At 35.2% G+C, this 17,400-nt stretch overlaps 1 protein-coding gene across 2 annotated transcripts in view; it reads right to left on the reverse strand.

The window, feature by feature from the left end:
* Positions 1-17,400, reverse strand: part of LOC127726396 (START domain-containing protein 10-like) — a 362,489-nt gene that overhangs the window by 14,667 nt on the left and 330,422 nt on the right. For both annotated transcript variants that reach the window (XM_052233797.1, XM_052233796.1), the window contains exons 2-3: positions 13,470-13,617; positions 12,443-12,543 (exon numbers count right to left, since the gene is read on the reverse strand). In XM_052233797.1, the coding sequence (XP_052089757.1) occupies positions 12,443-12,543; positions 13,470-13,617 (249 nt within the window). The remainder of the gene's footprint in view (positions 1-12,442; positions 12,544-13,469; positions 13,618-17,400) is intronic.

The following is a 17,400-nucleotide window of genomic DNA, read 5'->3' on the forward strand; positions in this document are numbered from 1 at the left end:
GCTGCAAAATTTTCTTAAAATTACCAATTCAGGGGCAGCAACCCAACAACGGGTTGCCTGATTGGTCTGAAAATTTTAAGCCAGATAGATCTTGACCTAATGAACAATTTTATACCATCAGATTTGCTCTAAATGCTTTGGTTTCAGAGATATGAGCCAAAAACTGCATTTTACCCTATGTACTATTTTTTAGCCATGTCGGCCATCTTGGTTCGCGGGCGGGGTCATTGGACACATATTTTAAACTAGATACCCTAATGATGATTGTGGACAAGTTTGGTTAAATTTGTCTTAGTAGTTTCAGAGGAGAAGATTTTTGTAAAAAATTACAAAAAATTACGAAAAATGGTTAAAAAATTACTATAAAGGGCAATAACTCCTTAAGGGGTCAACTGACCATTTTGGTCAAGTTGACTTATTTGTAGATCTTACTTTGCTGAACATTATTGCTGTTTACAGTTTATCTCTATCTATAATAATGTTCAAGATAATAACCCAAAACTGCAAAATTTCCTTAAAATTACCAATTCAGGGGCAGCAACCCAACAACGGGTTGCCTGATTGGTCTGAAAATTTCAGGGCAGATAGATCTTGACCTAATGAACAATTTTATACTCATCAGATTTGCTCTTAATGCTTTGGTTTCAGAGATATGAGCCAAAAACTGCATTTTACCCTATGTACTATTTTTTAGCCATGTCGGCCATCTTGGTTCGCGGGCGGGGTCATCGGACACATTTTTTAAACTAGATACCCTAATGATGATTGTGGACAAGTTTGGTTAAATTTGTCTTAGTAGTTTCAGAGGAGAAGATTTTTGTAAAAGATTATAAAAATTTACGAAAAATGGTTAAAAATTGACTATAAAGGGCAATAACTCCTTAAGGGGTCAAATGACCATTTTGGTCAAGTTGACTTATTTGTAGATCTTACTTTGCTGAACATTATTGCTGTTTACAGTTTATCTCTATCTATAATAATGTTCAAGATAATAACCAAAAACGGCAAAATTTCCTTAAAATTACCAATTCAGGGGCAGCAACCCAACAACGGGTTGTCCGATTCATCTGAAAATTTCAGGGCAGATAGATCTTGACCTGATAAACAATTTTACCCCATGTCAGATTTGCTCTAAATGCTTTGTTTTCAGAGATATAAGCCAAAATCTACATTTTACCCCTATGTTCTATTTTTAGCCATGGCGGCCATCTTGGTTGGTTGGCTGGGTCACCGGACACATTTTTTAAACAAGATACCCCAATGATGATTGTGGCCAAGTTTGGTCAAATTTGGCCCAGTAGTTTCAGAGGAGAAGATTTTTGTAAAAGTTTACGGACGACGGACGCAGGACGACGGACGACGGACGCCAAGTGATGAGAAAAGCTCACTTGACCTTTCAGGTCAGGTGAGCTAAAAAAGGAATGATTATAAAATATAATAAGAAAATATTTAAATGACTTTTACTTTTTCTGGAGACTTGAGGTTTCTTTCCAAGCATTACACAGCACTGTTGAAGAATTTCTAATCTATTTTATAGTTTTATAAAATTTCATGCAAACTGTATTTGAATAAACCAGATGTTTACACAGGTGTTAATGGAGCTTCCTCTATAATGCTCTACTTTCCTTATCATAGAAGTGGTGTAGATTTGATTGACATCTTAATGAATCATGATAATTATTGTCACATTAACTGCTGAGACGAGCCTACTTAAAAAGCTCCAAGCATCCTCCGAGCATGCTCGGAGCTTCCTCGTAAGAATAAATCTATGATCCCTAACAGCCATTGCAGCTACTCTTATGATTGAAAATATGAAAATAGTTTTATAAAGTTTAACGGAATAGAAAATGAAAGGATATGGAGTAAATATACATGGGACAAAATCGCACACAATAATAGAAAAAATAAATCAAAGCACTGTAAGCACTGTAGGCAGTTAACCAAATACCAAGGCAAACATAATTATGAAAACTGTGGCTATGTTGCTTCATTTTTTTTAAGATTTAAAAGAACAAACATTAAACATTCATATATTGTGCATTTATGTTCATTTAATGAATTAATTATTAAGGCAAATAATTCATATTTTATCAAGGTTTTCCAAAGCAATGCATATATCAAGTATATTTTTAATGGTCAAGTGTCTGCAGTGGTACAAGTTCGAAATGATTGCAGTTGTTCTAGTTGATAGTTAACGTTGGTATTAGTTGACTGTTAGTAGTTCAAGTTGACTTAGTACGAGCTTGTAATAGTATGCATGGACTTGCTTCCCTGGAAAGAAAACTGAGTTTGTGTTCTACAGTGCAAAAGTTATGAGACACAAATCAGACAAATGTTTACTACTACGGGGATCAAAGGTGAGGTCTGACTGACCTGCCCATAGTAAATGTAAATAACCCCCGCCTTCACCCCAAGTCCATGATGTCTAAGTTTGGAATAAAATGACAGGTGATTATAATAAAGTTGGTCAAACATTCTTGGGCTTGAAAGATATGTTTTCTTTAAAATGAGCCGTATTAAAATGAAATTTTTTATAGAACCAGAAATTATTCAAAATATAATTAAGGTAAATTCTTTAAACCTACTCATTTTTTGCATCAATAAAATTTTATAATAAACAAGAAATAATTGTAACAGAATGCTGTTACGAAGTCTCCCAAACAAAGCTCCCATAATTATTCATTCCCATGGTCGCCTGACATTGGGCAAAGTCTAGTACACATTGATTAGGTCTAGTAAAGTGATATGCATATGTGATGCCTATGAGATTGACCTTGTATGTCATTCAAATCTGTTTGAAATGACGAACAGGAATGAATATGGTTTAGGAGTTGGTATCTCAAACTTTTACAAGTTCTTAAAACACACACAAGAGGGGATGGGGTGACCTTAGGGACTACCCCTATATTTCATTTGATTTTTTATGTTGTCCCATACATGAATATATATATGGTTTAGGGGTGGGGATCTCGGCCGTTATCAAGTTTTCAAACAGGAGGGGGTGGGGTGACCCCAGTGACTTCCCCTATATTTCATTTGATTTGTTATATTGCCAAATATATGAGTATATATGGTTTAGGGGTGGGGATCTCATCTGTTTCCAAGTTATCAAACAGGACAATATTTCATTTGATAAGTTCTGCTGTCCCATACATGAATATATATGGTTTAATTTAGAGGTCGGGATCTCGACTGTTTCCAAGTTCTCAAACAGGAGGGGTGGGGTGACTGCAGGGACTCCCCTATATTTCATTTGATTTGTTATATAGTCCCATACATGAATATATATGGTTTCGGGGTGAGGATCTCGACCGTTTCCAAGTTCTCAAACAGGATGGTTTACAGTGACCATAGGAGCTGCCCCTATATTTCATTTGATTTGTTATATTGTCCCATACATGAATATATATGGTTTAGGGTGGGGATCTCGACCGTTTTCAAATTCTCAAACAGGAAGGGGTAGAGTGGCCCCAAGCACTCAACCTATATTTCATATGATTTGTTATATTGTCCCATACATGAATATATATGGTTAAGGGGTGGGGATCTCGACCGTTTCCAAGTTCTCAAACAGGAGGGGTGGGGTGACCCCCAAGGACTCCCCCTATATTTCATTTCATTTGTTATATTGTCACATACATGAATATGTATGGTTTATGGGATCATTATTTTTTTGTATGCTCCAATGAACAAATTATGTCTTTAAGAGAAAGGTATATACCTACATATTACACACAAAATCCTTCCCAATTGAAACTTACTGGTCTATTATCACACTGTAACGTGCCACTGCTAACAAAAGTGTGCATGTTTCTAAGACATATTGAAAAAATATTTTCATAATACAAAGCATGTTACAATAACTTCATATCCACGTTGCAATTAAGAATTTTGCAAACAAATCAACCAAATATGGTTTATTTCAATTTTATTGTATGATATCACTTATTTATTTATTGTGTGTCTTGCTTGTAAATGTATAAGTATATATGTAATTGTTAATGTATAATTGTTATCCTCTTGTAGCACCATACGTGTGCTTAAGTTTAAATAAATTGTCTTGTCTTGTCTTGGGATCTTGACCGTTTCCAAATTCTCAAACAGGAGGGGTGGGGTGACCGCAGGGACTCCCTCTATATTTCATTTGATTTATTATATTGTCCCATACATGAATATATTTGGTTTAGGGGTGGGGATCTCGACCATTTCAAAGTTCCCAAACAGGAGGGTTGGGGTGACCCCAGGGACTCCCCTGTATTTCATTTGATTAGTTATATTGTCCCATACATGAATATATATGGTTTAGGGGTGGGGATCTCGACTGTTTCCAAGTTCTCAAACAGGAGGGGTGGGGTAACCCTAGGGACTTCCCCCTATATTTCATTTGATTAGTTATATAGTCCCATACATGAATATATATGGTTTAGGAGTGGGGATCTCATCCGTTTCAAAGTTATCAAACAGGAGGGGGTAGAGTGACCCAAAGGATTCCACCTATATATCATATGATTTGCTTACATTCAGGTATCATATAATCTAGTTGCACTATTTGTGAAAACAAAGTAAGAAACTTCCAGCTATTTTAACTGACCCTTCAAAATTGAGAAAAAAATTGCAGTTATATGTTTACACTTTAAAAGCATCTTACATGCATTATCAACATTTATCACTGATAAAGAAGATTTATACTGTCACCAGGAACATATATATTGTTAGATATACTGTTCCCAGCTGTCACATTGTATTGGATTTGGACATTAAAATTTGTCAGAAAGTAATTTTGAGTTTCTGTATCAAATATTTTTTGCTTTTTCTTTCTTTTACATATATCTTTTGGTTTCCATTTCTAGTGTTTATATTTATTTACCATGCATAGATGTATTTTGTCACCTGCCTGAAATTTTTTTTTTGTAGTTGATCTCCAAAACCCGGAATTACCCTTATCCGCTTCCGGAATCGGACCCGATATTGTAATTGTCTACACGGCATCCATTGTTTTTCTATGTTGTTTTTGTCAGTCAGATACGATTTTACTCGAATTTACACATTACTTGTCGGCGATTATCTGTATAAAGCTAGCGGTTGAACAAAATGAACATCGCTGTTATGAATAATAAAGATGAAAATACGTTTTGAGATCGTTTATTTAGAGACTTTGGTAAAAAGGTTTGCAAAGTTATTTTTAATTTCTTTCAAGTGAAAGGTCCGTCGGGCGTAGCTAGTAACCAAGTCGAGAGTCCGATTGCAAAAGTGGAAGGTCGCGGACCTCGGACCACCGCTAATTTGAACACCTGCCTCCAAATTGAAATGATACGAAAATTTCGTCTTCTAATTTGAAATTGCCGCCAACAGCATGAACAGTTGAACTTATTAATAGACTACTGACGTAGTTGTACCACGTATTGACGACAAACAATATTCCTACGACTTTTGCCATTTGGGAAATCTAAACTTCTTGTCTATAAAGATTTTCGGCGATTAAATATTTCATACAATTGTTCTTTGACATCTTAGCCAAAAGCACAGGGGATAATAAACTACATAAGGATTCCTAATGTGCTCTACTTCCTATGTGCAACTTCAAAACTTTTGGGTGGTTCGACGATCATTTAAGGTTTTTTCTGGTCATGTTTTTGTAATCCAGAATTAAAAGTATGAAAAAACTATTCAATTAGTTATAAATAACATTATATCCAGCTAGATAATAACAATGGCACGTATTTCAGCATTTATTGGGTAGAACACAAATCTAGGGTGCTCGCATAAGGCAGCTTAACTGCCTAAAAATTATCAATGAACAGGGCTTTTATTCCTGTTCTTCATCTTGACAGTTGATGTAGGGTCTTCAACAATGAACGAATCATTCATCCCCTACAACAAGGTCAAGACCGCCCCTAGCGTCGACTTAAGTGGTAACCGCACTTTTCTATACATTTGTCAAACTTCAAGGGCACCAGTTGGTTGGTAGAAGAATGATTAAAATGTCAACAATCACCAATTACTGTATGAAATATCAATATACAATATATCTTGGGTGGTTTTCACGTATGGCAAGGACTTTGCTCATTGTTGAAGGCCATGCAGAATACTATGGTTGTTAACATCCTCTTCCTTTGATCTTGGGTTGACACTAAATCTTTAAAGTAATTTATTTTAATATATAAGTTATTTAAGAAGGAACATTTACATTCAAATACCATATTTATCATGCTTTTGTAAGTGCTCTTAACATTTGTCTTAATCCTTACCTCAAACTAAAAATTTAGGGGTTAAAAAACAATGATTATTCAACTGAACTGTCTTGAAATATCTGTTTAATTGAATGTATTTTATAGTATATTTGTATATTATTTGAAATAATAAGCATTAGATGGAACAGTTTGTAAATCAAGAAAAATTCTTGATTTTATCATTCTTAAAATAAAGAAACTGTATCAGGTATCATGAAATTGTTAACCTCTATCTTATTGATGTAGTAATAATTGATTACAGATAAATTCTCAAAGGATATGTTTAAAGCTTTGAAAGGTAACTAGTGCCACACTGAAATTGATATATACATGATATAATAAAATATGTTAATCAATAAATGCAAATTGGTAATTGTGGAAAAGTTTTTATTAGGAAGCAAATTCATGAATACTATATAGAAAATATTCAAATTTTAAAGTAAATTTGGATTTTATTAGATAAATACTTACCATCATAATATTCTGAGTGTAACCCCAATTGCGTCATAGGTCAGATGGAATATCCCGACTAAAAATAAACGTACTCTCACTGGTCTGGACATATACCCCTGTTTGCCCGTATTCTCCCATTCAATTTCCTCAAGACAGAAACCTAAGGAAAGGGGATGAAGGGGAGGCGGGTGGGACCTATAATTTATGATGGTAAGTATTTATCTAATAAAATCCAAATTTACTTTAAAATTTGAATATTTTATAGCTATAAATACGTTACCATCATAAATTCTGAGTAACAGAATCTAACGTAAAGCTGAATCCCCTGTAACAGAAAAAACAGGAGGAAAGTTCAATCTTTGTGCTGAAACTATAGGTCCAAGAGAGTATAAACTCTCGGCAAAAATAGCCATAGATTGGAGGTAATGAGAGATAAAAGAGTTCTCATTTCTCCAGAAACATGCAGACAGTACCTCTTCTAAAGATGCACTGTTAAATAGAGCCCAGGATGTAGAGATACCCCTAACATCATGAGCTTTAACATTAAAAATATTTAAAGTTCTGCCTTAGAAGAACCATAAGCTAAAGATATGCATTTGCATATCCAAGTAGAAATAGTTTTAACAGAAAGATCTGAGATTCCTTTTTTAATAGGAATAAAGAGTCTTGAGTTAGAAACAGAACGTAAACTACTCGTTCTATCCAGATAAATAGAAAGGATTCGTACTGGACATAAAAGTACAGAAATAGAATCGCTAGGGAGTGCAGGAATCACGACTGGTTCTGCACCCTTATCCGGAATCTGATTCTTTGCCAAAAAAGCAGGATCAGTTATAAGAGTAACAGAAGATTTATCCCTGTTAAATCGAAGGCAAGCATCAGAAATAGAGAAGGTATGGATTTCACTCCTTCTCCATCCAGAAGCCAAAGCTAAAAAAAACAGCATTTATAGGAAAGAAACCGTAAATCTATTGTTTCTGCTGGTTCAAAAGGAGGAAGTTTTAAAAAGGATAAAACTAGTCCAAGGTCCCACTTAGGAACTAAAGTTTTTTGTCTTGGTCTTTCAAGACTAAAACTACAAACCAAAAGAGAAATATGCTCATTGTTTCCAAAATCTGGGCCACCAGAAATATGAATAGTTCTTGAAATGGCTGATCTATATCCCTTAATAGTAAAGGGACATAATCCTTTGGATTCAAAAAGAAAAACTAGAAAGTCTGCTAATTGTTGTACAGTGACTTGGAAAGGATCAATTTCCAGCTCACTACACCAATCTGAGAAGATTGACCACTTTGTATCATAGACAATGCTAGTGGAGTCTCTGACAGGCTTTGTGAGGTGCTTGGTTGCTCCTTCAGAAAAACCTCTCTTTCTGAGGCTAACCCTGAGAGAAGCTAGGCGTGTAGATGAAGTTTTTCTGGATTTTGATAAGGAACCTTGCCCTTGATTTGAGACAGAAGGTCTGGTCTCAGAGGTAGAACTAGAGGACAAGCACATGATAGGCGCAGAAGGTCTGGAAACCAAGACTGTTTAGGCCATGCTGGAGCAATAACTATGATCTTGCAATTTTCCCCTGCTATTTTCTGAAGTACTGGGGAGAGAAACCTGAAAGGAGGGAATGCGTACCCGTACATTCCTTTCTAAGACAGGCTTATTGCGTCTACCGCAAAAGATTTTGGATCTGGAACCGGAGACACAAATGTTGGAAGTTTGTGATTGAGACTGGTCGCAAACAGATCTATTTGAGTTGACTCCCAATGAAGAGTCACAGCTTTGAAATCTACTTGAAGTAGTTCCCACTCTGGAGCAAGGGATCTGGACAGAGTGTTGGCTAGAATATTGAGGTGCCCCGCAATATGTCTCACCACTACATGAACCTGGAGTTGAAAACACAGAAGGAGAATGTCTCTGGCTATCTGATAAAGAAAAGGTGAATGAGTTCCTCCCTGATTCTTGAGATAAGCTACAACTGTTGTGTTGTCCGTGGCCAGAATGACAGACTGATTCTTTAGAGACAGTTGGAAATGATTCAGTGCAAGCAGAACTGCTTTCATTTCCAATACATTGATATGCTCTTCCAAAAGATCTGGATTCCAGACTCCCGAGATTGTTAGCCCCTCCAGATATGCTCCCCAACCGAGGGTGGAGGAATCTGTGTATAATGTTAGACTGGGAACTTGAGGGGACAGACATAGGCCCCTCATTACATTTTCCCGTACTAACCACCATTGAAGATGTGGAAATAAAGGCTGAGTGATTGGAATCAATGCTTCCCATTCTTGTGAAGCTGGAATCCATAACTTGTGCAGATAAAACTGAAGTGGTCGAATGTGAAGGCGTCCTAGTGGAATTACATCTGCCAGAGAATTCAATAGACCCAGAAGTTGCAAGAATTGACGTGCTGTAACTGATTGAACCGTCAGGAATAAATGTATTTTCTGACATAGTTTTGTAAATTTTTCCTCTGGTGGTAGAACTAGGCCTAGATTGGTTAGGAAATGTTCTCCCAGGAAAACAAAGTCTTGAGAAGGAACTATCTCTGACTTTTTCCAGGAGATTAGGAAGCCTAGGGACAGAAAACAATTGATGACGAAATCTGTCTGAACCCTCAATTTGATTGGGCAAAATTCCTTGAGAAGGGAATCGTCCAGGTAGGAATGAATCTGAATAGACAGGGAATGTAGGTGAGCTATAGCTGCCTGCATGATTTTGGTAAAAGCTAAATGGGCTGTAGACAAGCCAAAAGGGAGAGCTTTGAACTGGAAAACTTTGTTGTTCCAAACAAAGCAAAGGTATTTCCTGTAAGTATGGGAAATGGGAATGTGGAAATAAGCATCTGAAAGATCCAGAGAAGTAGTCCAATTTCCTGGAAGGATTAAAGTCCTGATTGATCTGTTGGTTTCCATTTTGAAATGGGGAACAATTAGAAAGTTGTTCAGAAAAGATAGGTCTATGACTGGCCTCATTCCTCCCGTCTTCTTTGGAACCAGAAAAAGATGTGAATAAAATCCTGGAGACAGAGTTAAGAGCGACACCTCCTCTATTGCAGATTTTTGTAACATTGTGTCCACTTCTACTGATAGAAGTTGATACTTGACTGGGTCTTGAGTATGAGACAAACTTATCGGAACTGCAGACAGAGGAGGTGGGTTCTTGAACTGAAGTGTTAATCCCCCTCGAATTATTGACAGCACATAACAGTCTGAGGTAATTTTCTTCCACTGATTTAGGAAAAAACTCAACCTCCCCCCTACTGGTATTGATTTTTGAGGAACTTGTTGTAAATTTTCCCCTGGGGAAGCTGTCAATAACGTACGATGGGGCAAGAACCTAGGTACTAGACCCAGGTTTCTTGGGAACCTTAAAACCACCAGAAGGCTTACCTGAGCTTTTACCAGAGTTATGGGATTTGTTCTGCGGTTTGCCGTAGTTATTCTTCCTTTTCTTAGCAGAAGAAGGAGGACCACCTGAAGCAGAAGTACTAGTAGAACTAGATGTAGCATTAACCGACCTCTTGCCATTGTTAACTTGTACACTAACTTTGACTGGAGGAGGGTTTTTGCTGAGTTCCTCTTGAACCCGCTGTAAGGGTAAACCAAACATCTTGTCAGTAAGTAGAGATTTCAGTAAAGAATCTTTCAAAGACTCAGCAACAGAAATGTTTTCAAGAAACTCTGCTCTTTTAGATAAGGTGCAATTGGCAATAGAACCCATTAAGAGCAACTGAGATGAACTTAGAGCTTTATCCAGTTGAAGTAAGAAGGATCGTACTTCTGCTGGAACAACCAAATCTTCGCTGTTAAGCAAGTGTCCGGTTGCAGCTAGAAAATGTTCTGCTGGAACAACCAAATCTTCGCTGTTAAGCAAGTGTCCGGTTGCAGCTAGAAAATGTTCGGCTGTGCCAAGAACTTGAGAAGCACTACGAAGGAGATTCTCAGTCTTTGACCAAACAGGTTGAGCGAGACGAAGACCATCTACTGGCTTTTTTCCCAATAAAGATGAAAGAGATTTTTCACAACTGGGAACAAGTCTACCAAGTGAAGAATCAAAGATATCAAAATCCTTGTACTTAACCTGACCAGAAAAGGATGACATTCCAAATCCAGAAATATTGTTATTAGCAACCTTTTCACTAGTAGAATTAGCGATACCTTCATTCATAAATTGTAAAGCAAATGCCATATGGCCAGATTCAGGAAAAGAATTGTGAGAAGTCACAGTATTCTGAGAAATACCACAGGAAGCTTCAAAAGTTGAAGAAGGTTTCTTCGGCTTGTAGGAGAGGCAAAAGGGATATGTGCTTCATCCCTCATCAAGGTATACACCTTATCCCTAAGATCCTTCAAGGATGGAGGATCCTCAGTCTCCTTGGTGGGAGGTTGTTGAGCTGACTTAGAAGAAGGGTCAGGGGCCGTCTTTGATACCTTGGGAGAAGAAGAACTTTCAACATCCTCATCAGTGAGGAAAGCCCTTTCATGACTCCCAGGGGAAACAGAAAGCTCGTCATCCTCCCTCTCATCATATTCTACAGACTTAGCTGGAAGGTTGATGAGAAGAAACTCTATTCTCCAGTAGAGACATACGACTGGATAGAGTACTAAATTCAGCCTTGAAAGACTCACCAAAGTCCAAAAGTAACTTCTGAAAAACATCCAAAGATGATGCATGATCAGAACCCTGAGTACCAGGAGAAGAGCTAGAAGACTGAGCTTGAGAATCAGGTACGGTGGTAGAAGGATCTACTGCAGGAGTCAAAGATACTGCTACGGGTGGAGCAGGAGCTAAAGGAGGAGCAGTAGCTACCCCAAAAGGGGGACCATAGAAATTGTCCCTATAAGGCCAAAAACCAGGTTGGTTTGGCATAAACCCACAATAAGGGTAAGACTGTGGCCAAGGTGGCTGAGACCATGAGGGTAAAGGTTGGGTGCCCGAGTTGGGAAGCATATACCCACAATAGGATAATGGGGGTCTAGAACCTGGCAAGTTCAAGCCCATAGCTGTACCTGGGACAGAACCAATAGCATGAATAGTACCCGATGAATTAACAGGCCTAGATAAAGTATGAGTCACCGAAGTTGATGTAGGTACCCCCCCAAAATGCATGGCCGAACCTTGTGAAAGGGTCGGATAGGTAGCATTACCAGACACCGTGTCGAAACTCCGGTCAATGTACTGGTAGTTTGGGGGGACTTAAAGGCAGTGACCCATCCAGGAGATAGTCCGAACCAGGAATATTTACGTAAGGACTATTCAAATTAAAGTCCATAATAAAATTTACTTTAGTCAAAAAACACAAATAATTTGTTTAGAAATTCAAACTAAACAAGGGAATAAATTTCCAATAATATGCACAATATATGAAAAGCAATTAAGCTATTCAAAAAACTTTACAAACGACTAACCACTTCTCTGTTGAATCTGTAATAATGTACACATGTGACCGATGTCGCAGATGGAAATTGAAATGGGAGAATATGGGCAAACAGGGGTATATGTCCGGACCAGTGAGAGTACGTTTATTTTTAGTCAGGATATTCCATCTGACCTATGATGCAATTGGGGTTACACTCAGAATTTATGATGGTAACATATTTATAGCTATAAAATCATCAGAATGTAAAAACCGCTTAAACAAGTGATTACTGAAATTTTCAAATCACTAAAAAAAAAAAAATAGACATGCACTGAAATGTTTACCAGGAAAGATAATTTCGACATTTTTACTGTAAGGGAATATGTATTTCAGTTATATCTTTTACCTGATGGTTTACTGAGTGATTTATAATGCAGTACTGTGCTCCCATATCTAACCATGACCTTTGTGTAACAAAATCACGACTCTTAAATGGCCTGCATTTCACTGAAATGAAACAAAAACTCAGTGGATGTGAAAGACATTTTGTAAGACTCTTACAAGACTTATCAAGGTGCTGAGAAAATGATTGTTACCAAAGTAAAGAAAAATTAAATTGATGTAAAGTCAATGAAGCCAAATATAAATGGCCTTGCTATAAAAGTACAATGCTCCGTGTTGAAGGCCGTACCTTGACCTATAATGGTTTACTTTTATAAATTGTAACTTGGATGGAGAGTTGTCTCATACCACATCTTCCTATATCTATATAATAATACTATCATGATTTTAGAGCAATCTTTTACAATTTATAATGACATTTCAATACATTGTAGATTATCTGATGGTCATATTGTATCCTGATTTAAGTTTACTGTAGAACCACCATATCAAATTCTTGAAATCACAAAAAAAATTCTGCACCAAAAAAAAAATATGTCTGCTTCCTGTATGTCCTGCATCCTGCCAGAAAAAAAAATGAAAAAAGAGATGTGATAGTCAATGATAGTTTCTTCCTTCAATTTTGATTCATAAAACATGTATAAAATTAATAAATATCTATAAACATATACGTATATATATAAGGTGGTAGAAGTGGTAAGATTGCCAATGAAATCACTACATGTATATAAAGTGCCTAGGCAATGTTTTAGTAGATCTGATTCTACATTGTTGTTCTATATATGTACTTCCTCTCCAACCAGGGCTGGAACCTGTACTTTTTACTTCTCACTTCTATATATCAACCAGTGACCAAATGTTGAAGATTTTTAAAAGCACTTGTGGTTTAGTGTCCAGGGTTAAAACAATTAAGCAAAACTCATACAAGTTCCTACAGTAAGGTATAAAAAGGAACTGGCCTGAAAAGAGATAACCAATGCACAGTGGCCTGATTTATCATGTTTATGCTTTGTTCTGAGATATTCACTTACTTGAATAATAACCAATATCGTTGTTTGGGTTTATACAACAAATCTCATAGCCCTCCACCATAGAATGGTCCCATACTTTTCTATACTCTGGATCATGGAGTACATCATACAATACTTCTGCTGAAACATCTGTATATGTTGTCTTTATCTACCAAAGTGTATTTAGATAAACAGATATAATACTTTTACATGCCATAATATTGACCATATAATTCTGACAAACTGTTTGAAACAGACCCATTCAAAATTGGTAAAGAATAGCCATGTACATGTACATGATGTACAAAACATTAAAGATAATGTATCCAAACTTGCATTGACTGATTTATGCTTACATGTGTATGAGTAATGTTCAGTGCTTTCCTTTGCCTACATACATTGTACATGTTTAAAAGTGCCCTCAATTAGCTTGCTAGTAAACATGGTAAACTGTTTAGTAAACCCCTATAGGCCTTGTTTAACATGTTTAAAACCAGGCCACATTTAAAAGAATGTCTGTTTCCCCTCCCCCGGGTCTACCCTTTGTAAACAGACCAGGAAGACAGGTTCTTTTTTTCTTTAACTGGATGTCATACATGTACATGTAGCATGGTCACATGAATGGTTTGACTTGTCCAGTGGGGGCCACTTATCAGTTGTTTGTGCTCAATTTGAGTGTGTTTATTTAGATTATCAATCCTTTTGCTTTCAAGCACTTTTCAAAAATGGAAACAAATTATTTTCGGGAATAAAAATAATTTCGATTTCATTGTGGAAAATAATTTTTTGACCCGGGTAGGGGAGGTGAAATAAACATATTTTTTATTTGGCCCCAGGGCTTCAAAAAACCGTCTTACTGACAAGGCCAAATTGTGACTTGTCTACATGTATGGTCAGATTATGCTTTTGTACGTCATATGAATTTTTACTAAGCATGCTTTTTCAATGGAAATTGTGAGGTCACAATGCATTCTTAATTGTATGAAAATCCATGAGACGAGGATACCTTGTGTTAAAAGTTTTACTTTAGGAAAGGTACCAGTTAGAGAATCCATGACAACTCCAGGGTTGGCAAAGTATTACCCGCCCGGGAAAACCTGGGTTTTCCGGGGCTGGGCAATACTCCCAGAACCGGGTAATACTGGGCAATATGATTTTTTAAGCTTATTTCAACCTAAAATAGTAAAGTCTTGTTGTAGTTCAACAGTATTGTAGCTAAATATATACTTTTTATACAGATAACCATTGAGAGTCATTTCTAGAAGATTGAAAATTCAATTTCATTCTCTTCTCCACTTATTCTATGTAGGCAGAATACAAGATACATTTAAGGATACCTTGTTTATTTCCAAGCATTGTTTCAATAATCAAAACTTTGAAAAATTTTCATTTTATTGCAGTGTTTAAGTGAATCGTAAATTTAAAATGCTATGCAATCATATTGCTAAATTAACCCCATACAGGGTCATGTCATTAACACTTATAGAAATGAAAAGGCTGATTATTGTTATATAAACAAATCTGTGTTCTAATCTGAATAATTACTTATTAATTAGTGATGTACATATAAATAATTTAAAAGTATTTTTTCTTACTTGTAGATGTTAATTGTTAATATTAGTTATATATTTGAAAAAAAATGAATTCTTTGGCTTTATGTTAACAGTTTGACCAATCTAGACAGAAGGGTGATTTAATAGATTTTGAGAATTATTGAGAAAGGCTTTTTCCATTAATATTTGCCTAATGTGTCTTCATGTACACTTGTCATGCTTGTCTCAGAGTTGCTACAATAATACTTTCTCAAAAGTATACACTTGTATTATCAATCAGGGGACTTATTGAAATAAGTGATTTTTAAATCACTTATTTAAGTAGCAAATTCGAAGTTTTGTCACAAATTGTGATTTTGTAGTTTTACCAAATTTTTAAACACATAGGTTTAGATAATATCTTTTCATTAGTAAAATTGAAAAAAATGAACTTTTTGCTTCTTTTAAGCAGCAAGGTTTATGCCTTTGATGCAATCATTTAGCTGCAAATTCTATTTTAGTTGAAAAAATGCTATAAAAATGGCTTTACATAATGAACTGATACTTTCTTAACAGATTTTTCCCAGCAGTGGGAGTATTTTTCCTGTAAAATTCAAGGTTTCATCTTATAGATTATGTAATAAAATTCTACTGTTCGCGATCAAAATTTCACTGTTCGGGGGGGTAGAAATTAGTGGGGGTTATTAAAATAATGATACTTAAAGAAGTGATTTTTTGGAAGGAAATTGAGGTATGATACTTAAACAAGTGATTTTTATGTCATTATCCTAGATTTAGTACAAGGTCATCACCTGACATGACCTGGTTATCCTATCAACACAGATGTTGGTTCTGATAATTTCAGCAACATAATTAGTCCCTGGATCAATATATATAGTATTCTATATTTAAAGCTACAATAAAATTAAATCACTTAGTCTAGTGATTAATTTGTACTACTTAAATAGGTGATTATTAAAGAAAGACATCTCTTACTTCCAACCTTTATGGACATAATGTTACTTGAATCAGTGATTTAGAAAATCACTCATTTAAGTAAGTCCCTTGACTGATTATAAGACCTTCAAACAAGTAAACTTATTTGTAAATTAAAATATGTTTATAAATATCTTAAATGTACAGTACTACCTGTGACATTATCTTATTGATGGTGGCCCTAAAAATAATGTTCACCATGATGGCCCTATATGTCCATCATTATACCCCCTGTTGCTTAATTAATACACAATGTATTAATCAAAAACTAGACAAGGATAAAGGGAAATCATGACTGCATTGAAGTGTTAAAATTATATAACTTACAGGTAAAGTGTCTCAGGTAAAATATATGTGTTTGTCAAATTTAGTTAATGTGATTATGAAATGAAAATTCAAAAATAAAATGAAATAATAAAACTAGTTGAACATATTGCTTGATAAAAAAATATTGAAAAAATTGTCATGACTGTTTTTTTTTTGGTGTTATACCTTTTAAATAATTCTATCAATGTAAGTAATTTTTTACATGTATTTTTTTGGCAAGTGAAGAATAAATGAATATCAGTCTATCATCTTTTGATATAATGCAAACAACAGATCTGCCTTTTTCTATTGAAAAGGTGCTTCTTAGATTAATTTTCTAAAATCAAAATTGTTTATACTTTGAGAGACTGATCTGCATTCAACATTGTTTAACAAATGTTTAAGATTATCTTTAGGACTTATTCTAAATAAAATTTAGGTAATTCATTATTTCTCTATTTAATAAATATGTTCAGAATAATCATTACAGCAAAAATTGATAATATTTTTGTCATATAAACATATAATAATTAGTTTGTGACAAAATAATACAAAACCGAACAATATAATGCAAAGAAATAACAATTCTATAAGAAATCAAAACACATGGAAAAAAATATTATGTTTCTGCCCTCAGTTCTAATGACTATTTGATAATGGAGCCAATATTTCAAACATGTTCCATGTTATAGAGGTTTAGCATTTCTTTTACTTTTTGTTCTTTGTTAAGATTTTATAAGATGTAAGATTTTATTCATAACCTGGTTAAGAGACATTATCATGAGAAGGTAAACAATTTTCAAATAGATTGTCTCTAAGTTATTATGTTAATTTTACAATCAAGGAGGAAGTGTTCTTCATCTTCCAGCAAGAGGCACAGTTTACATATTCTATCCTTTCTAGACATTTTATCCACTAATTTCTATTTCTAAATTATGACCACTAATTCTTACATTTGACAGTCAAAGATATAACTCTATAGGGTTGTTACAGAAAATAACTTGTGTGTGTTATTACAGATACTTTCATGAGTTGTCTACTCTTTATTCCTTAAATTTTCTAAATCTTTAATAACATATGTTTGTTATTTGTAAAATTATTTCATTTATAATGGGCTC

Source organism: Mytilus californianus, unplaced genomic scaffold (genome assembly GCF_021869535.1).
Source record: "Mytilus californianus isolate M0D057914Y unplaced genomic scaffold, xbMytCali1.0.p SCAF_17, whole genome shotgun sequence".
NCBI lineage: Eukaryota > Metazoa > Mollusca > Bivalvia > Mytilida > Mytilidae > Mytilus > Mytilus californianus.